Source organism: Mirounga angustirostris, unplaced genomic scaffold (assembly GCF_029215605.1).
Source record: "Mirounga angustirostris isolate CCGP_5_RB_7025 unplaced genomic scaffold, mMirAng1.0.hap1 SCAF_9, whole genome shotgun sequence".
In the NCBI taxonomy this organism is placed as follows: Eukaryota; Metazoa; Chordata; class Mammalia; order Carnivora; family Phocidae; genus Mirounga; species Mirounga angustirostris.
This window is the reverse complement of record NW_026991717.1, coordinates 62,792,299-62,817,483: the sequence shown is the minus strand read 5'-3', so window position 1 is coordinate 62,817,483 and position 25,185 is coordinate 62,792,299. Positions and strand designations below refer to the sequence as shown.

Sequence of the window (25,185 nt, the reverse complement as noted above, 5' to 3'; positions counted from 1 at the left end):
GGGGTGCTTGTCTGTGCCAGAGGTGCCCTCGGCCCAGCCCCCCGGGCTGCTCCCTGCGCCCCGGTGACTTGACAGTACCCCTTGTGCTGCTGCTCCTTTTACCTCCCAAACCTCCCCTCCCCCGCCTGAATTGGGAATGAGGCTTTGTTCTGGGGTGGACTCAGCATTTCTCAAGAACCTACTGTGTGCACAGCCAGGGCTTGTTGACGTGAAGCCCTCTGCCGTCCCTGGCGACACAAGCTGCCCGAGACACAGCCCCTTCCCGCACCTCCCAGGGACCTCCCACCCCTCCGTGTGACCTCAGCCCGCTGTGCCCACCCACCCCGCTGACCCCGCGAGCGTGCTCGGGCTTGGAAAGGCACGTCTGTGGGTGTGAGACGGAGCCACGGCATTCGGTGACTAGGGGGAAGCCAGGTAAGTGTCCACGCTCGGTCCCATCCCGGCTTGGGGACGCCAGGGAGGGAGGCCAGCCGGGGCTGTCAGGCTGCCCGCCCCCTCCCGCCTCCCCCGGAGAGCTCAGATGTTGCCCGCGGTGGTGGAAGAGGGTGTGTGGGTGTCAAGGACTCACAGACCAGGCTCTGCTCTCAGCTGGGAATGGATGAGGGTTCCACACTCTGCTTCTGAGAAAGGTGAATTAGGAGCTGGAGTGGGGGGCGGTAGACGAAGGGGAGAAAGAGGAAAAAGAGATGCGGGTGAGGGGTTACCGAGCTAGGACCGACCTTGCATGAAAGGAAAGGAGACGTGGCAGGCAGGGAAGTCGGAAAGATGAGGCAAGGGCGGGAGGGGCTTCTCAGCAGTCGGGGCCCTTTCGCTGGAGTCTGGGGCCCTTTCTGCAGGAAAGGGGGGTTGTCCTCGCTTGATTTTTCGGCTGGTCTTCCCGAGGCTTTGCCCTGGGGGCAGCAGCCGCTGGCGAGGGTGGGGTGTTTCTCGGCCCGCAGTTTTCTACAGTGGGTGCTAAGGAGGAGAAGGGGGAAAGGGGATGTAGAGGGGTGACGGCCAGGGCGGGGGCGAGATAAGATTTCTCGGGGGGTGGGGTAGCAGCTGGGGGATTGGGGCGCCAGGGTCGGGTCACCATGGGATACCGGCTCAGGCTCTGCAGCCGAAGAGAAAAATCCAAGAAGCCGGCAAAGAAAACCACCCCCCGCCACCACCCTTGGCACCGTACCCCTCCCCCCAGGCCCCACCACTCCCCGCACCGCCTCCCCCGGCCGCCTCGTGCTGCCCCCTGCGTTGGGACGACCGACCCACGGTTCTGATTGGTCGGAGACCGGGAGGGGGAGCCGAGGGCCGGATTGGCTGGCAGGGCCAGCGCAGGGCGGGGCGGCTGATTGGCGGAGCTGGCCGAGGGGCGCGCTGCTGATTGGCTGGGGACGAGGAAGCAGGAAGGAGGGCGGCGGAGGCTCCGCTCTCGGGGAGTTTGTGGGGGAACCGCGAGCGGCGTAGCGGATCCCGGAGCCCGGCCCCCGCCGCCCGCCCGTCCGGCTGCCTGCCCCGCCCGTCCGGCCCCCGCCGTCCGCCCGCCCCGGCCAGGCGCTCCCGCCCCCCCGACGGCCCCGCCCGGCCGCGGCCCCCGCTCCGCCCGCCCGGCCCCGGCCCCCAGGAGGAGGCGCTGACGCAGCAGCGTGGAGCCCGGGAATTGAGCGCCCCCGGGGGGTTCCAGCCGCCGGATTCCAGCCCGGCCGGGGCCTGCGGGCGCCCAGAGCCGCGCCGTCCGCGCCGCTGTCCGGGTGAGCTAGGGGCCGGGGTCGAGGAAGGGCGGGGGGGGGGGGCGGGGAGGAAGGAACGAGCAGGCGAGAGGGAGCCAGCAAGGGAGGTAGGCGAGTGGAGGGGAGAGGACCGGCCGCCCGTCAGCGCGCCCCACCGAGCGCGCCGCGCCGCCGCCCCCGCCAGCCCGGGAAGGGACGGACGGACGGACGACGCGAAGCAGGTGCGGCCGCCCGCCTGCTCGCGCCGCCTCCCTCTCCACGGGTCCGGCGCCACGGTCCCGCCATCGGGGAGCGCAGCGCGCCTCGAGGTGACAGCCCCCGGGGGCCGCCCGCCTCTCAGGCTGGGGGCGGGGTGGGTGGCGGCCGCAGGGTGGCAGCTCGGCCGGGCGGCGGCGGCGCGGGCGTCCCGGGCCGCGGAGGGCGGGAGGACGCCGGTCGTTTCCTCGCCGCGGTGGAGCGGGCTCGCCTCCGAGTGCGCGGGCGGCAAGGCCCCCGCCCCCCCCCGCCGCGCCCCCTCCCCGCCCCCTCCCCCATCGCGGTCCCCGAGGCAAGGGGCCGCGGCCGGGGGCGGCGCCGCGGGATCGCCCGCTCAGGGTGGGGGGCGCCCTCCCGCGCTGGGAGCTGACCGGTTATTGCTGGATGGGGGGCTGGGGCTGGGGGCCACACCGGGGCCGGGGGTAATGTAGACCCGACCCTATCGGGCTGGAAGGAAGAGAGGCGCCGAAGACGGAAGGGAACCGGTTCGAGAAGCGAGCGTGGGCCGCGGGAGGCCCCGCGGAGACCGTGCGGAGCGGCGGCCGAGTCCGAGGTGGGGCGGGGGGGATCGAAGTTGTCAGACCGCCTCCAAGTGACAGCGGGACCCGGTGCTCGCGGCCCGGCCTGGTCTGGCCCTGCCCGCCTCTCCGCCTCTTCTCCGGGGCCGGGGGCCAGGTCAGGTCGGGCCCGAGGGGCCCGCTCCGCGGTGAAGCGCCGGACAAAGGCGGCGCCTGAGCGGGCGCAGGTGGTGGCGTCGGGGAGGGGAGCAGGTCCGAGCCACCCACCCCGAGGGGCGGGCGGCAGGGCCGGACTGTGCCCCAGGGATTGCGGGGGCCAGGGTGCCCGCCGGGAGAAGCTGCGGCAATGGTTCACCGCTCCAGCCGCTGATCACCTCCCGGTCCTGGGAAGAGTGGGGTCGACCCGGCTGGAGCAGAGGGGCAGAGGTGGGGTTGTGCACACGGTGGGCCTGGCCGGTGGTGACCGGGTTAGGCGACAGTCTGGTGAGCCACTCTAGAGCCTACTAGGAATGAGGGGTTTCAGCAAGCAGAGTCTGCCCATGAGGAGAGATTTAGTCCCATCTGGGACATCTAGTGCCCATTGTCGACAGTCTTAAGAGGGTGGAAGACCAGTTGGAGTGGAGACTAGGAGATTCCCCCCAAATGTGCTCCAGCAAGCCATCCTCAACTGTTTTCAGCACTTTTCTTTAGCCAAGAAGATACCTACAAAGGATAATGAGAAGCTGGAGTTTATAAATCCAGGCAGGAATTTAATGATTAAATGAAAAGGTTTCCATTCTTCTTCCTTTGTGGCACCCGAGAGACTTTCCCACTACCCTCTCCACTCCTATGTCTTCTGAAAAAAGGAGAAAAGGGCCCTGGAGGGACATCACTGTCGTTGGCTAGCTAGAGGATACTTGGGAACCAGTGGCTTAAGCTCTTGAGTGCCTCTATCCCCACCAGTGATCATTTCTAAGCTGGATGCTGTTTTCCATTTGTAAAAACCCACTCAGAACTCTCAGGGCTCCTCAAGGTTCCCTATACCTCTTTGAAGAGTTCGGATCACAAAGACAGGGGGACTGAAGCTGTTCTTGAATGTCCACTTTTGCTGAGATTCTGGGTTCAAGTCCCACCTCAGGTAGCTGTTGGTTAGGAGCTTCTCCCAGCTGAGGCCCATCCTGGGAAAGTTGCGTGCCAGCCTTGCTTAGTATGGGCAGGGAATTAATTCACGGCCACCCTCCGACCCCCTCCTCGGAAGGGTCTATACCCCAGCCTGGGTGGAGTTGAGGCTTGTGGGAAAGGGAGGTATTATCTCATGCAGGAGACTAACGCTTGTTCTGAGAGGATTTAATTGTATGTCTAAGATTCAGAGGATGATGAATTTCAAGGCCTTCTTACCTCCTTTAGGGCTCCACGGTATGTGATTTCTTTTGGTGCCAGTCAGATGGGGATGACCTGGTCTTGCCACTGGAATATAAAGGGGAATTGCCTCTTTGACAGGCTCTTACCTGGCCGGAGACTCAAGTCAGTCTGGTCAGGTGTTTAGGAGGCTTTGCTCTGGAGAGTTTACTCCAGTGAAGAGTTTCTCTGTTTTTCCTATTTCCCTCCTTTCCTTCCTTTCTGTTGCTCTTCTGTCCCCATGGCAGGCCTGTGTTGTCCTGGCCGCCTTTTCCCTCCTGCTTCCTCTGGCCCTTCTGATCCAGTCTGTACACAGCTGCTAGATCATTCTTCCGAAAGCACTCCTTCGCCCATGTCATTCCCCTGTCCACACACTTTCAGTGGTTCTTCTTTTCCTGCAGCCTGACCCTAGATGGACCCCCTAGGCTCCCCCCTAGCCGTGCGGGGCACAGTTCTCTCCCCGCATCTTTGCTTCTGCTGCTTTCTCTGGTTGTCCCCAGTGAGGAGCCTCTTGCCTTCCTTTCCTCCCACCTGAACCCTACTCATCTTTGTCAGTCAGGCCCCTCCAGGCCGCCATTGCTTGCCTCTGAGATTGTGACCCTGGATTTTATAACATGGTGTCTTCTCGAGTGGTTTTGTAGGTTGGAGGTTTCTTAAAGACAGGGACATTATGAGTGTTAAAGTGGTGTGTGTGAGAGAGAGAGAGAGAATATTTTAGGATCTCTGGTATACTGCTCTGCATGCTGTTTTGTTGAATGAATAAATGCAGTTGGCTGCTTAGTTGATTGGGAGCAGGGGAAACCTTCCCTTCTTCCCAAGAAATGCTCAGTATGGAGTCCTTGGTGGTTTCCAACCTATTTTGTCAAAGGCACATAGATGGGGCATGTTCGGGGTGCTTTAGCGTGGGGAACAAATGGAACTTAGCTGTTGCTTCTGATACTTCGGCTGGTGGAGAGTCCGTCCTCTGGATTGCTCACATGACACCATATAGACACGCACTGAAAAGGGCTGTAGTGCTGTTTTGCTCCTACCCCGCCAGGCCATTCTCTGCACCCGGCTTTGCTGCTCTTAGGCAATTTTCCTTGTTGTCCATGCTAAACGAATCCATATGTTTTATCTCTTCTCAATCCTGGGTGTAAATGAGGGAGAAAACACGGTTTTGAGAACAGAAAAGAAAAAGATTCCTGGGTCTGGCCCGTGGACAGGACTTTGGGGACTGGCATTGGAAGAGGTGTTTGTCACTGACATCAGAGGCACGATCAGCCCCACACTGGACCCACCCCATCGAGGGGAAAGCTATGATCCCAACTCTCTTGGAACTTCCGTTTTTGTTTACCATCAGACCTTGGACCATGGGGGAAATGGGAAAGAGAACTGGGGACTGGTTTGACTCGAGACAGTGAAAAAATAAATTCTGCATCCATCCCCTTTCCCCCAAACCTCCCTTTTGTGCCCCAGTTTGATGATTAATGGGCCAGCATTTCCCTTCCAAGCGGGAAGGCCACCCCTCACAGTTGCCATGGCAATGCAGACCGCTCCCGTCAATTAAAAAAAATCCCTACTACTTCTCTCCTCCTTGCTTCCACTGTGGCAGGAGACAGGCTACCTCAGAATGCATCTCCCGGGCTCTCTCCTCAGCTGCTCAGGCCGTTTGGCTGTGCGTCCTAGAACACAGTCTTTCCTCTCTTTCTGGTGTCTGCCCGAGTTTCATGACCCTGAGCCGGTTGTGCCCCTCTTGGATCCAGCAGCCCCTGGAACACGTCTGTGAAGAGGCAGAGAAAATGTTTTTTTATTCATCCACAATGCGAATTAAAGACCAGAATGAGCCCTCGGCTTTCTTTTCTTTGGGGGTTAAAAAAATTCCCTCCCCACCATCTCTCTGGTAGGTAGAGGTATAAGTTGGGGACGGTTTTGACATCCATAAAGGAAGTTTCAGTAAACCTGGAAGGAATTCAACCTCCCAACATACATACTTCACATTGAAGTTGTATGGGGATTTTCAATTTATTGATTTTCGTCTCTTCCAACCTCTCTATCCCAGCATTCGGGAGGACCTGTGTGTTTTCATTTTATCTGTTCTTATTCCTCTTGGCCTTGCTTTGGCAACATCTGGCCTCAGCGCCCTGTTGCAAGGTGAGTCATTAAAGAAAAAAAAAAATCTTAAGGGAAAAAGTCTCTGGAGCTGAGAAGTAGCCTGTGTTGAACTAAGGCTGCCAGCCGAAGCTGCTGGGTTTATGGAGCATTATATGAACAACCCCAACATTAAAGGGCCTCCTTTTTATGAATGGGTTGTGAAGAATGTAAATAAAGCAGCATCTCTCAATGGGGAAGCATTTTACATAAGCAGTACTACCCTGGCCCAAGTATTTATGGGAATTTGCTAACACAGTCTGGCAAGGCTCACTTCCTTTGTGAACTTGCCATTGTGCGGGGGCCTTCAGAGGGACAAGGAGAGTGCTTCGTTCGATACCAAGGGCAACCCCAGCACTTATGCTCTCTGGGTCCATGGCCTTGACCGGATGGGCCAGCTCATGGCTAGAGTGCCTGTTAACTTTGAAAAGGCAGGAAATACAGAGAATATTCAAGAGCTCGTGAAGATTAGAAACAGAGGCTCCTGATGCCCCGGGCCCTGAGATTCTGCAGCTCCTCACCCTCTGGGCTGCTTCGACCTCCCCAGGTCAGGGGTCCAGGGAGATCTTGGTGGATGAAATCCTGCCTGGTTTTATGGGAGGTACCTCACTGGAATAAGATGGCCCGGTTTGAATTTCAGCTCCTTTATGTTTCCCCTGCCCACCTCCTGGTAGTACCACTAATGAGCAGTAAACCGGCTAACAGGGAGGAGGAGGAAGAGGCTGCAGAGGCCTGCTCCGGGGCAGACGGCTGGCCGGACAAGCCCCCTCAGCTCCACTGAGCTCCTGTCTCCCCCTCGGCTTTGCGGCTTTACCGAGCTGAGCAGTGGCTGCAGGCCCAGGGCCTCCAGTGGCAGAATTGGTGCCCTGCCCTAGGCCATGTGCTGCAGCCGCTCAGGACCAGAGGACTGTGGGTTTGCTGAGCAGGCCTCAGGGCAAAGTCATGTCCAGGACTTTGTATTGTGTCCTGGAAGGATTTTTGTGCAGATTCCATTTTTCCCAGTGGGAAACACCTGCAGAGGATGGTTGGTTATTCACCTGACTCAGCGTCCTACAAAAAAACAAAAAACATTGTCCTTGAGAGCCTCTGCAGGCCTGATCCACCAGGAATAAATGAATGGGTTTGTCTCTGAGCCTTTCTGAGATTTGAAATGGGAATTTTTTTTTTCCGAGGCACTGTGACCAAGTTACCTGAACGGAAGAAATGATAAGTGACTCCTTGTAGTTAACAGGATCAATGCCAGGCAGAAACTTGGTGTCTACTATATCTTTTTTCTCACGTCCGTTTCTTTTCCAGTGGGTTTGGGGGGACAGCGTGCTTTGACCCCCTGCCCTTGGTTCAGGAGGTGGAACCTTAAGGTATGCTTCTGCCTTTTGTGACCCCAGGATCTCACCTGGAGTGGTGGTGGCTGCTGCTTCTTCCTTTCCATCTCTGGCTCCTGTTTCCTGCCCACCCTCCCTGCCTCCCAGTCCCCCCATGAGGCTCTTTCAGTTTCCTACCTGCAGAGGAGAGCGGTGGCCCACCCTTGGGCCCCTTCTCCAACTTGAGCCTCGCTGTCTGAAATGGGGTGGGGGAGGGAGGGAGATTCAGTTTGTTAATCACATTCTCATCTGGCCAGGTGGTTGAGAGGTGAATTATTAGGGTTTAGAGGATGTTTGTAGGAATCATGGGAAAGGTGTTGGGGTGTTGTTTGATGCCAGGATACCCTGACAGGTATGCCAGAAGGGCAGATGGAGTCACATTCCTAGTAGAGTCAGAGTTGGCAGGCCCTCCTCAAGAAGTGAGGGGTGTCTCCTGCCGTGTGCCTGGAGGGGTTCACACAGATTCCACAGGACGGAGAAAAGAATTATAAAGTGGATTAAATGACTATAAGACATGATCTTCAGAGAAAATTGAAAGGACTTAGATTTACTCAGCCCAAAGAGAGGTAGTCATGGGGCAGTTAATACATCTTTGAATATTAAGATGGCTGGTCGGTCAGAGTGTGATGACCAAATGTCAGTCTTTATTGCAGTTTGCGCTGGAGGGAGATTGCATCTGGTTCAAGAGATGTGGTGAGATGTGTGGGGGCCGTCTATAGCCTTCTCTTTTGGATTTATTGTAAAATCACGACAACTCTTCGAAGCCCTTTACTCCTTCTTAGGATATGAAATGGATTTCTTACCAAAGCGCATATGAGAGTTGACTGGGGACTTTGAGCAGACTTTGCTGTAGAAAAAATTTGTAAAAGTATGTGTATGTTCTCTGGCCCGCCGCTGCCATTTCATTGGAGTACATCTTCAGTTCCTTTGTGATGTAAAATCAGGAAAAATGACGAAGAAGCTAATACCAAAATTAAAACAACACAGAATATGCGAAATTGACCGTGCAGGTTGATCTGGAACGTTGGTCCGTGAGCCAGCCAGCTGTCCTGTGTTGCAGTGGGGGTGTGGGCTTTGGGACTGACCCCACCTGCCCCGCCTCTACCGTCTGCAGCACGGGAGTGTGGGCAAGTTCTTTTACCCCTCTGTACCTGTTCTCTCCTTGTTTGGATGAGATGGTGACAACCCCCTCATGAGGCAATTGTGAGGATAAATGAGAGTGAATGTTACACGTTTAGGGTGGTGCTGGGCACGTAGTGAGTGCTTGACAAACATTAGCCATCCTGTTAGACTAGAAGCCTCGGCGGTGAATCAAGTATTCCCTACCCCGCACACTTCGGAGATTCGGGGACTGATACTGCTGGTTCTCTGCGGCTGAGTTCAGCTGAATGTCTGTGACATTCTTTGTCTTGATACAGGTGTGCCTCCAGTTCCGCCCCTGCTTGCTCAATGCTTTGGAGTAAGAGGTGGAACAAGAGGAGTATTTTCCTGAGGTTTAGCTGGGCAAGTTGGGAGAGAGAGGGAAGAGGATGGTAGTGGAAGAGGGTGGTGCTACGTAAATACAGGAGATTACCCTCAAGTAGCCCTGTTGAACTGTTGATCACACTGAAGAGGCACAGTGGACTCCTGGGAATTGGGGAGAGTTGGGGGGGGTCAGAGTTCCCAAGTGATGCCATCAGTCTAGAATAGAAATGTTAAATGGGGTGGAGCAGGTGGGCAGCCAGATCTTTGTTCATTCAACAAGCTCTTATTAAGCCCTGCGGGTGAGATTTAGTGCTAAGGCAGGCAGAGCCCACCTGTCCCCATGGAGCTCGCCTCCTAATGAGGGTGGCACTGATCATTTAGTTAATTAGTTACCTGTGAGGTATTTGTGTTGGGTCCCCGAAACTCTAGTAGGGTTTGCCTTGTGGTTCTGACTGTGCTGGTGGAGTGTTGGGAAGGCCTGGTCTTGGGTCTTGTTCTTCGTGGCTGGCTCACGAGGTGAGCCCTCCACCGGGGAGTCTGAGGGCAGAGCTCCCAGGTTGGCCTGGCCAGCCAGTTTCTTCTGTTCAGGACAAGAGATAGCACCTCCAGGCTTGGCAGACCATCTTAGAAATCTAAGTTGTTGGTTCCGGCAGTGTCCTGGTGGTTGAAACAACATGTATCCTTTGCCCTCCTGGGCAGGTGTCCGGAGCAGGCTGATGAGCTTTTGTTGTGTTTTTTGAAGAATTGTGTGTCAGAGGCATGACATTTCCTGTTGGTTTTGTGGAGGGCCTGTTACTGAGCTTTGGGGTGCCCTGTCTCTGTTCCTGTTGATTTCTCCCCCGCTGTTAACTGCCCGGAGCAAACGGGTCCTGCTCCAGAAGTAGATGTGCTTCCGGCCCAGCCTGGGCGCTGTGGAGTCTGGGTGGGAAGGTGTGAGGGAGCCTTAGCCTGGAACTCTCTTGTCCCCCAGGGCTGGAGTAATCTTACATGGAGCTCCTAAAGGTGAGTCTGGGAACGGTTGCATTTGTCTCCTGCCTCAAGACTTCAACTTTGGTCTGTTGCTCCTTCCTACATCCAGATATTTATGAAGCAAAGTTCTCGGGCTGTTGTTTCCTCCCTGCACCCGCCCGGCAGGAAGCAGGCCCTCGGTCAGTGTCGAAACGCAGACCCGGCTCCGATTTGGCCTCCGTGAAGCTGCCCTGGAGCCAGAGCTCCCCACGCCAAACCCCAAGGACCCTGTTACAGTCCTTGTCACGCTGTCTCGTCCTCTTTCTCCCTACTAGTCCAAGCCCCAATTTCTTCGTCTCTTTGGCGTTTTACTTCAGCATTTAGCCTCATACTTGACATACAGGGGAAAAGAGTGAGCTCGTATTGAGCACCTATTGTATCTATCCCAGGTATTCTGCTAGGCACACATTCTCATTTAACTTGATCCTCATAACAGCTTTGCTGTGTAGACAAGAATACCGAGGCTCCGAGAAGTTCAGGCTGTTCACCAGCCCTACTTAGGATCAGCGGCAGCACGACGTGGCTTCTAGCTGCTGCAGGTCTCACATCTGCTGTGTTGAGCCACGGTGAGAGGTCAGCCAGTGTTGGCTGAATGAGTAAAGTCACAAGAGATGCCGTGTGCCTGGGAATGAGCAGCAGGCGCTCTGGCTTAGCTGGACTGGCACCTGCGGATGCGGGTCTACCTCGTGTGCACAGGGGGTGTGCACCAGGAAGAAGCTGGGGAAGGCACATCACCTCACGAGGGTATGTGTGCCTTTAAGGAAACCCTCTACAAACTAGTTTTGCATTGCATGTGATTACCTTCTGATTTGTCAGGTTATCTTTCTTTCTTTTTTTTTTTTTTAAGATTTTATTTATTTATTTGAGAGAGAAACAGCATGAGAGGGGAGAGGGTCAGAGGGAGAAGCAGGCTCCCCGCTGAGCCGGGAGCCTGATGTGGGACTCGATCCCAGAACCTTGGGATCATGACCTGAGCCGAAGGCAGTCGCTTAACCAACTGAGCCACCCAGGCACCCAGGTTAGAGTTTCTTAAAGCAGAGCACCGTGGTGTGACTAAAATACAGTGCTCTCTGCCCAGTATCCTCGTTCAGTGGTCCACGTGTGTATGTTGACTTCTAGATCCTAGGGGTACACTGTCTCTCTCACTGTCAGCCCCTACCTAAAGGAAGGGCCTTGCCCCGCAACCAGGGCACTGGCAATTTCTAGTGAGGAGATTCCTTCAGCTCTACTGTTAACTATATTCCTGCACTTAATTGCAATTCTCATATAAAATCAGAGAGTCCCTTTATAGTTTGACTCAGAACTCCCCTTCCTCCCCACTGAGATTTGTGTTCCTTTAGTTACAAGAGGCAGGCTGTCCGGCTTTGCGTCTGAAGCCAGAAGTAAGTGGGGTTCTGGATACTTGGGTGCAGCTCTGGGCTTGTGTGTGTGGGCCCTCCTGCTGGGATGGTCATAGCAGACAGGAGCAGCCAAGGGGCCGGGCTGGCCGAGGTACCAGACGCAACGTGGCGTGGGTGTGAACGTTCGCTGCCTGGGTGCCGCCACCTCTCTCGGCTCCTGGGGGCCTCGAGTGTGAAGTGGGAGGAGCAGGTGGTCTGACAGGCCATAGATCGGCTTGGTGCCTCCAGGGGCGGACCTAGCTCTTCAGATGGCCACCAGACCCGAAGGCACTCCATAAAACGAGCTGTTTCCAGACGGGTCGGGCCAGTTCCGTCTGGTGGCGTTCGTGCTTCCTGCCCAAGTGTTGTAGGATCCCAGCCTGACTGCCCAGTGAATTAGGTGCCCACAGTCGGTGAGGCTTGAACAGGCACCGGGGAGGCGGGGCCAGTGGCCGAGGCCACTGCTTTCTCTTTGGGGGCAGCACCCCGGAGGCTTGGGCACTTCTACTGTCTGTGGGTGCTCGTGCTGAAGCAGCAGTCCCATGGCAGGAGCTGGCGAACGCACGCCTCCTGACCCCATCCCCTGGCCCTTTCACCATCCAGCTGAGTAATTCCCAGACACATGGAGCTGTTGTTCAGGGTTTGTTGGGGTATAGTTTCTGCCCCTGTCCTCTCGTTGTGTTGTAAACAGAGCCCCCCACGAGTCCCCCCCCCCCCCCCCAGTGTCCATCTTTCTCCGGGGTTGAGGAGAAAGGTTGGGTGTCTTTGGTAGAATACAAGCAGAGCAGAGTTCAGGTGCAGGCTGGGTTTTCAGATTTCTCTCAGCCCCCACGGCTCCGGGCCCCTGATGTGGGGAGCCCCCCACGCCAAGGGCACACTGCCCTCCTCTGTTTGTGGGTCCGGAAGGCGGGGTGGGGGCATCTGCTAGCCTGCCTGTGCAGAGACTCGTGTCATCCTCACCACCACTCTAAGTAAGTTCCTTCTGATGTATCTGTTTGAGATGAGGAGTCTGAAGTTCAGGGAAGTTAAGCTGTTTACCAGGGGCAGAGCTGGCTTGCAAATGTGGGGCTGCCTCCCTCGAAGGCTGGCTTCTTTCCAGTTTACCAGCGTGGGGGGATTCAAGAGATAACAGCCATGGCTGAACCTGGCTTTATCATAAGAGTTTCAGCAGCTTCATGAAGTAGCACCAACTACATTTAAATGAGCAGGAGCCTGCCTTTGTGCTCTTGCTGCCTTTCTTCTCTGATAGGAGATTTAAGAAGCTCAGTGCTCGTGAAAAGCTCTTATTCCTTTGGGGGGAAGTTACGCCAAGAGAGTGTGCACTGGAAGGCAGTGCTTAACTCAGTGCCAGTTGTGTGACTTCGGGTATCATCGAGGGAGGCGGCTTGGGTCCGGGCCCTTCCTGACCCTCACCCAGGTGACCGCCTGGTCTGCCTTTGCCTAAGACCTGCCTGAGTGGGTGAGAGAGGTTTCAGGAAGGGCAGTGGGGCAGAGCCCTGGGTCCTGAACCCCTAAGAATGGAGGTGGGTGTACAGTCTAGAGCTGAGTAAATAAGGGGTGGGGGGAGAGCTGTGGCCAACGTCTTCCTGCCCCAGGGCAGCCCCTGCTTACAGGAGTGATCTGGGCTTGACCCCCTGGTGTTCCCTTCAGTGCTGCCCACAGCCCACACTCACCAGGCCTCTGACCTCCCTTGCACATAGCCCCTGGGGTGTGCCCTGCCCGTGAGAGTGGGCCAGGTGCCTGATGCTGCTGCAGCCCGAGGGCAAAAGCCAAGTCGTCCCTCCCTTTCTGCTCCTGTGTGGGGAGGACTCCTAGCCCTGGACAGACGTGGGATGCGGGGTATCGACGCTTCAGCTGGGCCTGCTGGGCCTGCTCTCCCCCTCAATTTCATGACCCACAGTGCCTGGGCCTGTGACGGCCTATTTGCTGTGTTTAGAGTACACTCGGGATTTTGGATTCAGCCTGTGGTTTGCTGGGTCTCTGGCGTGGAGGACACCGGCCGGCCACTGTCCTTCATGGCAGCTGGCTGTTTGCTCATCGGAGCTGGGGACAGTCAGACTGGTTTTCTTCAGTGCGAGCTAACTTGACACAGTCTAGGTGAGCAGTGATATGCCCTGGGGAGTCCCTCCTAGGAACCTTCTCCCGAGGGGACCCGGACTACCTATGCCTGGGAGGGCAGGGCTTTCCCGAGAAAAGGGTGGTGCTGAGAGAGCCCACGCACCCTTGTCTCTCTCGGCAGTGGTAGGAAGTTCCTGGTTGGGCTAGTGTGTGGGGACAGGACAGCAGGAGGATTGGCCAGCTGGAATGGGAACCACGCCTCCTGCTTTCCCAGGGTTTTCTCCATGCCCTCCCCCCTTGAGCTGGGCCACCCCTGCAGGTTAGAGGGGCCTGGCAGTCTGGGAGCCCCCTGCACCCAGCCCCACCCCAGGGAAAAGCTGCATCTGAGGTTCTCACAAGTCCGCCTTCAAAGCATGACTCATACTCGCTCTCCTCAGATGGGAGTGCAGCGAGGCAGGCGGCAGAGACCCCAGCCTCTCCTCAGGACGGTGAGTGACATTGCTGTCTGAGGCACCACATGAAAGTTAGGAGTTCTCTTGCCGGTGACAAGGGGTTCAGTGGATTCAGGAGAGGCTAGCAGGAAGCTCTTAGGCTTGATTTGGAAATGTGATGTGCACCCTGTGATTTACAGGCTTCCTGGGATCCGGGGACAGTGGGTGTCCCTGAGGGACTGGAGAGCTGAATGGGAGGTAAAGGAGGAAGACACTATAGGGAACACGTCCCCAAGTTCTGGGGACAGGCTCCCCTCCTCCCAGCCTCTCCCTGCTGGCACCTTTTGCATGTGGAGAGGGGGAGTCTGAGGGGGTGGGGCCAGTATCGCAGAGTCCACCCTTGCAACTGGTCCACCAGCAAACTGGGCGGGTAGGGGGGCAACGATGGACAGGCCAGTCAGCCCTCCAGTCAGAGCACTTTTGCTTGCCAGGCTTGCAAGCACCTCCCTGAGCTCACTCTCTTTCCCATCTGGCCCCTCCTTGCTCTGTACTTGGTGTCCATGTCCTTAAAGGCCACAAGCCCAGGTGACCTTAGCCTTGGCCCCCAGCCATTCCCAGGCCTGACTCCTCCGGTAACTTGGGGCCTGTTGAGGGGCTTCGGCTCTTGCTCAGCTGTGCGGTCTGTGGTCTGTTCACGGATCCTCTGTCTCCAGGCCCTTTGGGGGTGGGGAAGGGCTGGGCCTAGGCTTTCCTAGGAAATACAGATGTGCTTCTTGTTGGGGCTCCTCTTCCAGCAAAGGGGTGCCCCGTGTTTGAGAAGAGGGCCTGTGGATTGTAAAGGATGCTTTTTCGGAGTGCAAGGAGGCATTGCTAATAAGCCCGCTGAGCAAACAGGGATGGGGGGCCACCCTGCATGGGAGCGGGGCGGGGGGGGAGGGCAGTGTTAGGGAGCCTATCCGACCACCTGGGATTTCTTAGGAGCCCTCCTCTATCTGTGCTTCAGGGAGGAGTGGGTTTGCTTCCTGTGCCCCTGTCTTGCCCCACCTGGTCTCCGGGCAGTGGCAGGGTCCTGCATGTGGCCAGAGCTGTGCCTGGCACGGTGCCTCCCTTTTCCAGTTTTCTGAGTCCTTTCTGAGCCTGACACCCACGATGCTCTCAGCCTGGTTTTCCGAACTCTTTCTCAACTAGTACAGTGTGTGTGGGGAAAGAAGATAACCAGTGACCCCAGCCACTGGCCCACGGCCACAGGAGCTGCCTGGGAAGGGCTCGGGAATCCATGGGAGCCTTCAGGCTTGGGGCTTTCAGGGTTAAATCCTGGCCCAGCAGGGACTGCTCCCAGCCTTTCTGGGAGAGGGAGTATGAATAACAGCAGCAGTGGCGAAATCAGGCTGGAAAGCCTGGGCCTGCTGGGTGGGGAGGGGGCTGCGGGGTGCCTGGGAGGGCAGAGCCTTGTCTGGCACCTTGTTAGGCAGCACCTTGCTTTGGGTTGGGGAGCAGGTAGGGAGTGAACGGCTGAGTCGTCTCACACCACTGACACTGACGCCTCCACCCCCCCCCCCCCCCCCCGCCAGTTCTTCATTGCCTTGGCCGTGCCAGCTTCCAGGATACAGCCCAGCTCTGGCCTCTCATTCAGGACGGGGCCCAGGCTGCCCCAGGTATGTTGGGGGTAGGATGCTGCCTGGTCATGGGCATTTTCTGTCCAGGGGTTTGGGCTTCCTGCCATGCCCCACCCCCCCAGTCCTCTTCTCTGCCTGGCATCTTGCCTACCAGGAGGGAGACCTGAGAAACAGGGCAGGGCTAGCAAGGCAGCCCAGGTTTGGTTTGTTGGTTTGTCTCCAGTTAGTTCTTGTCTTTGATACTTTATTTCCCGAACTCTTAGAGGCTGTTGCGTGGGGTCCCTACCCAGGAATGCTGGCTCCTGGGGCCAGCTGAGACCTCCCCTGACCCTGGACTCCTCACAGCCAGGCCTTCCCCTTCAGGGGGCTTTTCCAGCAAGACCCAGGTTATGGCTGTCCTGCTGTACGTGCCAGGCAGGGTGTCGCCGCAGGCTGGACTTTGTTTTTCTCCACAGCCCAGCAGGCGGGTCCTCACCTTAGCTCCTCACTGTCTCTGTCCTTATCTTCCTGTGGCCAACCTCAGAAGCCCCAAGATGGGGGAAGGATTGGTAATGTTATTGAAGGAGCAGATGGGCTCCCACCACCCCAGCCCCATCCTGGCTTGGTGTCTTCAGAGCCTCTTCCTGACCTGTGATAAGTATCTAGCGGGAGAAGGACAGGTAAAGAACTGAGAACTTTGCCCCCAGCGCCTTCTGTCTTCTGACCCCAGGGCCTGCATCCTTCCATAGGCTGTTGAAGGGCTTAGTTCAGAGAAGGACCCTAGGCTAAAAGAAGAGTGGGGTAGCCAGTCCTTGCACAGCTGTTGGTGGCCTGAGCCCACTGGACCTTTGCACTCCGGAAGAGGGGTCTTGGGAAAATCCAGGCTGTAGATGGGGTGAGGGTAGGCCAGAGTTACTGAAGGGGGAGGGCGTTGACACTGGACGGGCTGCAGCAGAGGAGAAAGCAGGCCAGGCAGGTCACGGTGGGCTTCTCGCTTCTGCCCTGCAGATTGGAAGTACCCCATGACACACACACGGAGGAAGTCCCTTCCCATGCTGAGTTCGGGCCCCTCTGGCCGCCGGGAGCCCCTGCAGATGGAAGGCAGCAGTACGGAGCCGGGGGCAGAGAGTGTGGAAGCAGGCATGCCCGAGAGCCCAGGACACCTCACCGGGCGCCGCAAGAACTACCCACTGCGTAAGCGCCCATTGGTCCCCGAGAAGCCCAAGGCCTGCAAAGTGCTCCTGACCCGCCTAGAGAATGTGGCTGGTCCACGGAGTGCAGATGAGGCTGATGAGCTCCCCCCTGACCTGCCCAAGCCCCCAAGCCCAGCCCCATCCAGTGAGGATCCTGGCCTTGCCCAGCCCCGCAAGAGGCGCCTGGCCTCCCTCAATGCGGAGGCCCTCAATAACCTGCTGCTGGAGCGGGAGGATGCCAGCAGCCTGGTGGGCACCCGTCGCAGCCGAGGGGGCGACTCTCACCGCAGCCGGGACCGGGCCACGGGGGGCTGGTCCTCCTCCAAGAAGCGGCCCCGCCTCGAGGACCTTGGAGGAGGAAGTCGGGACCTGTCCCCAGAGCCAGCACCGGATGAGGGTGCCCGTCGAGATGGTGACCCAGCGCCCAAGAGACTGGCCAGCCTGAATGCAGCTGCCTTCCTGAAGCTGAGCCAGGAGCGGGAGCTACCCCTGAGGCCACCGCGTGCCCACCCAGAAGCAGAGGGGCGCTCCACAGAGCCACCGGCGCTGAGGGCTCCGAGGCCAAAGTGGGCTAATAAGGTCAATGGCAAGAACTATCCCAAGGCCCAGCAGGGCCCTGGCTCTGGGGAGGCTGTAGGCCCACTCGGCTGGCAGAGGCACCCCGAGGAGCCATGGCCATCCGCCACCCCTCGGGGGCCAGCCAGCCAGCCACCTTACCAGCCCCTGAGCAAGGCTCTGGAGAGTCCCTTGGGGCTGCGCCCCCACCTGCCTCTGCTGATGGGCGGGCAGGCAGCCTTGAAGCCAGAGCCTGGGCGCCCGGGTGAAGAGTCGCCTGCCCCCAAGCAGGAACTGCACCAGCCTTCTTTCCCCACACCCCAGCTGTCCCCCCTGCCAATGCCTGGCAACCCTGCCCACTACAGTGGCCTGTGCGGTCGACCTGAGCTCACTGCACTAGGCAGCTTCTACCTTTACTGCAGCCAAGACGGGCTGCAGTGTGGAGGCTACGCTCCCTGCCCCATGCTTCCCGAGGGCAAGTTGTCCCCAGTGGCTGCACCTAACGAGGGGCTCCTCTTGGCACCGAGCTCAGTGCCTGCAGGCACCCCTTTCCAGCACACTCCCTGGGGCTCTCGCTACTGTTCTAGCGAGGACACTGGAGTGAATGGCTACAGCATCTGTGAAATGTTGCCCCCATCTCTTACCCACATCGGCACTACCTGCGGCGGCTGCCCCTACAAAATGCCTTTTGCAGCAGGTAAGACTTCCTAGGTGCGGGATGTCCAGTCGCAGCAGGGTGGGCCATGGATAGGCGTGGGGCTCCTTGAGGTCTAGCTACTACGTGGGAGGTCGGGGGCTTTGGGAAGGGAGGCCTCCCCTAGTTTCGCGCCCCAAACCGTGGAGTAGTCCCAGAAAAGGGGCCCGTGTCTAGCTCTTAGCTCTGTTCCCCACTGTCTATGGGGATTTCTTGTCATGGCAGGTAGCATTGTGGCAGTGGAGGGGGCAGGGAGAGCCACCCCTCCGTCCCCATCAGGATGCCCGTTCTACTCTTGAGTAGCAAGTTACATGTTGAAAATAGGGCTTTTGCCAAGTCACTCTTGTGTCCCTCTGCCTCCCTCAAGGAGAGCTAGAATTCTACCTTGCAGGAGCCCATTCTATCTGCGTGCTGGCCTAGTTCAGTGTTCATGGGAAGGGTGGTGGGTACTAGGCCCCGTGCCAGCCGCAGGAGGACTCCTTTGCCCTGGCCGTACAGGCCTTGAAGGGGACGTAGTACGCAGACGTAGCCTCACCTCGCGAGGGGCTAACAGAGTGGGCACACGCCAAGAACAGACAGGCAGAGTCCCCTACACAGGCAGGATGCTAACAGGGCCTGGAGCTTTGGTGTCTGCCTTCCTAGCAAGGCCCGGACACCTGAGAGGCTTGCACTGAAGCCGGTGGGACAGCCCTCCACGGGGCTCTCTTCCCCCAAACTGGCAGAAGTGTCCTCACATGCCTCTCCAGGCTCCGGCCCTGGCCCCCCGGGTGGAAATGAGGTGACCAGAGCCATCCTGTCTGGCAAGTCTGCCCTGCTGCTGGTGAAGTGAGAGGCCAGGCCTTACCAGGGCTCTCCCTGCCACCACCCCACACCCCTTCTGGTAGGGGTCTATAAAACAACTTTATAGACCAGTTGACTCTGGCCAGACTGGTTGTTTCAGGTTTTGGCGTGACTTGGAGCTCTAAGAAATGAGATCAGGCTGCTGCTTGGGCTTTTCCTTCTTTTTTGCATCACTCTCCCAAATCTAGACCCCTCATCCGTGGGACCCAGGACCCTGCCCCCTCGCCCTGGAACCCCAGTAAGCACCACGTGCCAGGTATTGTTCCAAGCGCTTTACATGTGGGAGGCCACATGGCATGTAATTGAGTACAGATTCTGGAGCCAGACTGCCTGGAGTGAAATGTTCTTCCCCACTTCCTTAGACACGTGATCGTGGGACAAGCCAGTAACTGCTCTGTGTCTCGGTTTCCTTCGTTATAGAATGGTGGTCATGGGACTTAACCTCGTAGGGTTGATGCGAGGCATTGATAAGAGAAACACCCAGGACCCCCATATGATGGTTGCCGCCCCTCCTTCTGTTGCAGGGCACTAAGAGGTAGCGTGGCTTGCCGGAGGTCACACAGCCAGTGAGTGGCAGGTCTGGGACTCATATCCCGGGCTGATCCCGGCCCCCCTGCTCCTGAGCACTGTGGGAGCTCTGGAGGAGATGAAGTCAGAGCTAGAGACACTGTTCCCATTACCCCCCACCCCCTTCTTTCAGGCTAGCAGGGGGAGATGGAGATGGCTGTGGGCCAGTCTCCAGGGGCAAAAAACACCCTTGGCCAGTCACTCTGATGGTCCACCTTAAAGGCCCCTGACTCCGCTTGTCACCTCGGCGGCCTCAGGCTTCACACTCAGCATGACAGGAGCAGGCTCTGAAAGCAGGGGCACCAGTGGGGTTAGTGCTCGTCCTCACCTGCCCTCACCCCCTCTCTCCTTTTTCCCAGAAGGCTGCAGGTCCCTGGGCCAGCTGGAATTTCCTCTCCCGGAAGCCGGCCACCCTGCCTCACCTGCCCACCCCCTCCTGGGATGCCCTGTGCCCAGCGTGCCGCCTGCAGCAGAGCCCGTCCCCCATCTTCAGACCCCCACCTCGGAGCCCCAGACAGTAGCCCGCGCGTGCCCTCAGAGCGCCAAGCCTCCCAGCGGCTCCAAGTCGGGTCTGCGCACGGGCTCTAGCTGTAGGCACACGGCGAGAAGCAAGGCCGCCTGCAGGCCCAGCCACCCCAAGCAACCGCGTGTGCAGCGCCCGCGCCCGCGCCGCCGCCGCCGCCGCCGCACTAATGGCTGGGTGCCCGTCGGGGCTGCGTGTGAGAAGGCTGTCTATGTCTTGGTGAGTGCCAGCTGTTAGCCCCGGGGGGAAGGGGAAGGTGGCCGTGGGGACAGAGGACCTGCTGTGAGGGGACCCCGGGAACCCTTGGCTCTAGCCTGTCTGGGAACTGATCGTGCTGGCCCAGCCTGCTCCCCCAGCCCCGGCTGGTCCGGTACCGCGGGCCTTGGGGAGGTGAGGGGGTGCACGGTCAGTGTCTCCACCTCTCATCCTTGCTCATGCTGTCTCTTCTATCGTGGCTTATAAAATGGAGGACTCTCCCAGAGGCTTTTTGGATAAGTGTATGTGTAGGGAAGATTGGGCTAGGCAGAGAATATGAGTGATCCAGGAACATCTGGGTTGAGGAAAAGAGTATCGACTAAACTTTATCGAGCTAAGGTGCTTTCATCCTCACCGCTACGCTGTGCGGTGCATATCCCATGTTCCTGTCCTCATTTCACAGACAGGGAAACTGAGGTATAGTGGTAGATTAAGTAATTTGCCCAGGGCCGTGCCACTTCACGGTGGTGGTTTAAAGATCAAAACCAAATTGCCCCAATAGGAAGTTTGAGGACCTTCTCGATGCTGGGGCTTGGAGCAGGGGAACTGGCTGTTGGGTTGTGTTGGTCACAGCGCAGCCCCAGAAGCTTTAGGCCACTTTCCCACCCCTGTTCCTATTTTTTTTTTTTTTTAAGATTTTTATTTATTTGACAGAGATAGCGAGAGAAGGAGCACAAGCAGGGGGAGTGGGAGAGGGAGAAGCAGGCTTCCTGCAGCACAGGGAGCCTGACATGGGGCTCGATCCCAGGACCCTGGGATCATGACCTGAGCCGAAGGCAGACACTTAACGCTGAGCCACCCAGGCGCCCCACCCCTGTTCCTATTTTGTATCCTTTCTCCAGCCATGGGGAGCTCCAACCCCTGTCCTGGCCCTGAAAGCCAGGCTTAGGGAGAAGAGACCACTATGCAAACTGCTTTTGTAGTATTCCATCCTCAGTGGTTTGACTGCCCGGAGGAAAGCACGCAGAGAATGTCTTCCGCTCACTCCCTCCTTCCTCCCCTCCTCATGAGCCCGTTTGTGTCGTTGGTTTGTTGCTTAGGATGAGCCAGAACCAGCCATCCGAAAGAGCTACCAGGCGGTGGAGCGGCATGGAGAGACGATCCGAGTCCGGGACACTGTCCTCCTCAAGTCAGGCCCACGGAAGACGTCCACGCCTTATGTGGCCAAGATCTCTGCCCTCTGGGAGAACCCTGAATCAGGTACCCCCTGCCTGCAGTCTGAGCTGGCACTGGTCTCTTCGTGTTCTTGCCACAGAGGCCGCCCTCCACTCAGCCAGCATCTGTCTGCTGCTGAGGGCCGCAAGATGGCCTGTGGTTTGGGTCGGCCACCAGGACCTGGGCACCTGTCCCCCCACCTCACCTGTCAGTACCTTTTCCCCCTTCTTCCTCCATGCCTGACAGCATTCCAGGCCCCTGAATTGCCAGGCTTGGCCCGAGGCAGGGGATATGGGTGGCTGAGCCTGTAGGATTGGCCCGGGCATCGACGTTGGATGATCGTCCCGGGCAGGTAGCCAGCCTGCCTGCCTGTCTGAGTTGCTCTGGGGTTGCCAGCTCAAGCCATGACTGCTTCTCCTGTCCCCCTAGGAGAACTGATGATGAGCCTCTTGTGGTATTACAGACCAGAGCACTTACAGGGAGGCCGCAGTCCCAGCATGCACGAGGTGAGTTGCCTGGCAAGTGTCGGGGGGGCCGGGGTGGCAGGGAGAAGTTGCGGCACCAAGAACATGGAATGGGGAGGCAGCCACGGGCAGTCAAGTCATTGTCACCTTGGACACCACAGACGGGCCTGGGTTTCAGCCTGTTTTCGCAGCACTGCCCCAATTCACATTTCAAAGGGAATAGTAACCTTTTCCTTGAAAGGGGGAGCAGGAAGGGAGACCCCCAGGGGCATGCCAGAGTGGGAGCAGAGTGGCTACGTCCTCGTGGCCCCAGGAAAGGGGAGGTGGGGCTGTACCCCTAGCCCCCTTGGCTGCTGTGTGTGGCGCGAGAGGGAGGAGAGAAGAGGCTCGGGACACCCCCGGGCACGCTACCAAGCGGGGTGCTGGGAGAGGTAGTGCCGTCGGGCGTGGTCACTCGGCCCCTGGCCTGGGCTCCCCAGCACTTCGTTGCCCTCGCTGGACCTTTCATCTCATGGGGAGATGGGTACCACTTCCCCTCTCCTCCCCTGAGCTGGGGGTGGGGGTCAGGAGGCTGATGACATGGGGCGGGGGGCGTTGCTGGATAGGCCCCTGGCTGTTCCCGAGTAGGATGGGACCTGGGAGGAGTGCCCTGGGGTGTGGGATGCTCCCTGGCTTTCTGGGCACTGGCTGGAGTTATTTCAGGTCAGGAGTCCCAACAGAAGAGTTAATGTCGGCCTTGCTTCTGCAGTTACATGCTTCCAACCCTGGTACCAACGTCCCCCTCTCTCTCCTTGAGCCTTTGCAGAATGAAGTCTTTGCATCGCGACATCAGGACCAGAACAGTGTGGCCTGCATTGAGGAGAAATGCTATGTGCTGACCTTTGCTGAGTACTGCAGGTGGGTGGTGCCCTGCCCGTCTGGCTAGCCTCTCCCCTCAGACTCCCCAGGGCTGTTTAGGGGCTGCCCGAGCTTCCCAAGAGGATTTCCTTCACAGGGCCTGACCTCCCAGAACGTTCTACCTCACAGCCTTCTTCTGCCTTCTGATGTTTGTAGAAGAAAAATTGTTCCTCCTCTGAGGCAGAGTGGTTGGGGCAGCGTTTGGGGGCGGCTACAGAACTGCTCTCAGAGAACCATCGAGGAAAATTGGCAGGTGTTGGGAGGGAGGTCCCAGCAGATGTGCTCCCCCAGTGACCGAGAAGATGGACTGGCGATCTGGCGATCGGCAGAGAGGCTGGAGCCCCCGGGCCAGGGATGGAGGCAGCACCAGCTCTTGTGGGGGTGGGAGGGGAGGCCCCAGCTCTCTGGGCAGGGTGGGGAAGGAGCTGATCTTCCTGCAGAGGCGGCTGCGGTAAAGACAGCAAATGGTGTGTGTCGCTGCAGATTCTGTGCCATGGCCAAGCGCCGAGGCGAGGGCCTCCCCAGCCGAAAGACCGCACTGGTGCCCCCCTCTGCAGACTACTCTACCCCGCCACACCGCACGGTGCCCGAGGACACGGACCCTGAGCTGGTGTTCCTTTGCCGCCATGTCTATGACTTCCGCCATGGCCGCATCCTCAAGAACCCTCAGTAGCCTCCGCAGGCCTACCCTGGGCCTGCCCCTGGGCAAGTGGGGCCCGAGGCGGGGGCACTGCTTGAAGCACGGCACTTGGTTAAGGGGCCACAGGGGCTCGAGGTTGCTGGCCTGCGGTTCTCTTGGGGGGAGGGCAGGGACCCCCATGGGTACTGGGCCCCTGGGGAGGGAAGGGGAGGCCAGGGTACAAGGAAAGCATCGCAGCCCTCAGCGTGGCCCAGAGTACCTCTCTGTGGTTGCCTGGGTGGAGACTTGAAGAAGCAGTCTTCCCTGAGGCTGGGCCAAGCCCGAGGGGCATGGGGCCCTGGGGGGAGGGGAGAGTCCAGTCCTTCAGGAATAAGGCCCAACAGGCTCTTCTTTAGCCCTCCCCGGGCCCTGCAAGGCGGGGGGAGGCGAGCGGGAGCCAGCTTTACCTCACCCACTGTGACCCACTGCTTCCCCCTCAGCCTGGGGCCAGGCTCTCCCAGATTCTAGCACAGCTCCGAGCTCCTTCCTTTGAGGCATAGAGAGCCAGAGTCTGGCTTCCAGAGCGTAGACTTTCTCTTTCTAGACTCGGGGCCTTTCCCTGGCTTCCTCCTTTGCCCCTGCAGTAGCCCCTGCGCTGGGACAAGTTACCCAGTGCGCACAGTCATGGGTGTGGCCCACTTGTGGGCGTCAGCTTCCTGTCTGCCTCCTGGTGAGGGCCATCCAGCAGGTCTGGCTTCCCAGAAGCTAACTGGTCAACATGGGGTTTGTCATGTCTGGGAGGGCGGAAGGGAGCTGGGAGGGGGTGGGCAGGGGGCAAGGAAAATTGCTACCTGATTTATTGAAGACTTTTCCTCTTGCCTTACACTTGGAGGTTGTAGGAAACCTCTTGCAGAACTTCGTACCTGACTCTTCAAGCCACACCCACCTGAAATCAAACCAAAGGAGTGCTGTGGCTCCCCTTGCCCCCCACCCTTACCCTGGTCTTTTGTAGATTGCACTAATTTACATCCCTGCGAGAATCAACACTGTATCAGTCCACAGACCTGCTGAGCTGCAGCCACTCACTCTAGGAGCTAAGGACCTGCATTTTCAGTTTGTTCCTGTTTCCCAGGGGCCCTGTTCTCACCTCATGCTGCTCCCCAGAGTAGGTTAGGAGGCTGGGCCCCCTGTTGTCCTTGCCAGGACTAGGCCCCTGGCCCCCCAGGGCTCTGTGAGGGGGCTGGAGCAGCCTGGTCCTATCCTATTTGTACCAAAGAGGAGCATTGGTGGGGAGGGGGAGAGGAGCACTGTGTGGTCTGGGCGCCGCTGGTAGCACTTCCCCAGGGCACACCCCTGGCGGCAGGAGCCAAGAGGGCAGCGGGCAGCGCTCCTCCTCCTCCTCCCCTAGGAAGGGGCAGGCACAGACCCAGCCCAAGCTAAGGAGGTGACACTGGGTGAGGACAGTCAGGCTGGGTCTGGAGAGGGAGGTCAAAGCGAACCCCCAGGGCCCTGCCAACAACCCCAGGCCCTGTGCTATCCCTGAGAAGACAGGCTGCTCCCAATTGGTCACTGGGCTTGGGGGAGGCCTGGAGGCTTCAGAGGCGAATTTACACATGGAAACCCCAATCCCAAACCCGAGGGGAAGGGACTAGGGTGCCCTTGTATTGAATAAGCTGTTTGGAGGAAGGAGTGGGGCAGTAAAAGAGGTTGGCAGAGAGTGGCTGCAGGGGCTCTGGAGAGCCAGCCTGGGAGCCTGCTCATTCCCAGGGTGCTGGGCTCCTGCGGCCAAGGAGCCCAGCCTCACTCAGCAGGAGAGGAGATCAAGGCCCCTCCTCCCCCAGAGGCAGGGTCTGCTGCCCAGAACTTAAATGCTTTTGAAATCTCTTAGATGTGGAAATATTTTTTCGAACCTAAAAATGCAGCTGGTAGAATTTCAATGGAAGCATAATTCATGTAAAATATATTTTAGTTGATATTTTGTAAAATGCACTTTTTGTGTGTGTCGACCCTGGTTTCTCAGATCTGTATTTCAGTGTTTACAAGGGAGGGAGGACCTTTCCTCACCTCCCTTTTGACAGAGATTAGAAGTACTTCTTTAAGAAAAAAATAAATTTGAAAAATTGTATTGATTTAGAAAAGGA

General features: G+C 58.1%; 1 protein-coding gene across 8 annotated transcripts; it reads left to right on the top strand.

Annotated features, from left to right (window-relative positions):
- The first annotated feature begins 319 nt into the window (after window positions 1-319).
- BAHD1 (bromo adjacent homology domain containing 1) lies at window positions 320-25,185 on the top strand. 8 transcript variants are annotated; one of them, XM_045900348.3, is made up of 9 exons: window positions 1,591-1,727; window positions 15,259-15,342; window positions 15,759-15,962; window positions 16,291-17,727; window positions 19,491-19,873; window positions 20,950-21,109; window positions 21,494-21,570; window positions 22,325-22,425; window positions 22,909-25,185. In XM_045900348.3, exons 4-9 carry the CDS (start codon window positions 16,305-16,307, stop codon window positions 23,096-23,098), a joined length of 2,334 nt encoding a protein of 777 aa, XP_045756304.1. In that variant the 5' UTR covers window positions 1,591-1,727; window positions 15,259-15,342; window positions 15,759-15,962; window positions 16,291-16,304; the 3' UTR covers window positions 23,099-25,185. The 8 variants fall into 8 exon arrangements, with proteins under 8 accessions (XP_064426752.1, XP_064426750.1, XP_045756306.1 ...); XM_045900350.3 differs by lacking the exon at window positions 15,759-15,962 and having other exon boundaries at window positions 1,386-1,727; XM_064570682.1 differs by lacking the exons at window positions 1,591-1,727; window positions 15,259-15,342; window positions 15,759-15,962 and adding an exon at window positions 320-414.

Bases quoted from the DNA above. Each gene is read 5' to 3' on its own strand.
- BAHD1 (XM_064570680.1), top strand. From the start codon at position 599: ATGAGGGTTCCACACTCTGCTTCTGAGAAAG. The intron at 630-16,290 runs GTGAATTAGGAG...TCTGCCCTGCAG, and splicing joins ACACTCTGCTTCTGAGAAAG to ATTGGAAGTACCCCATGACA. The intron at 17,728-19,490 runs GTAAGACTTCCT...CCTTTTTCCCAG, and splicing joins CAAAATGCCTTTTGCAGCAG to AAGGCTGCAGGTCCCTGGGC.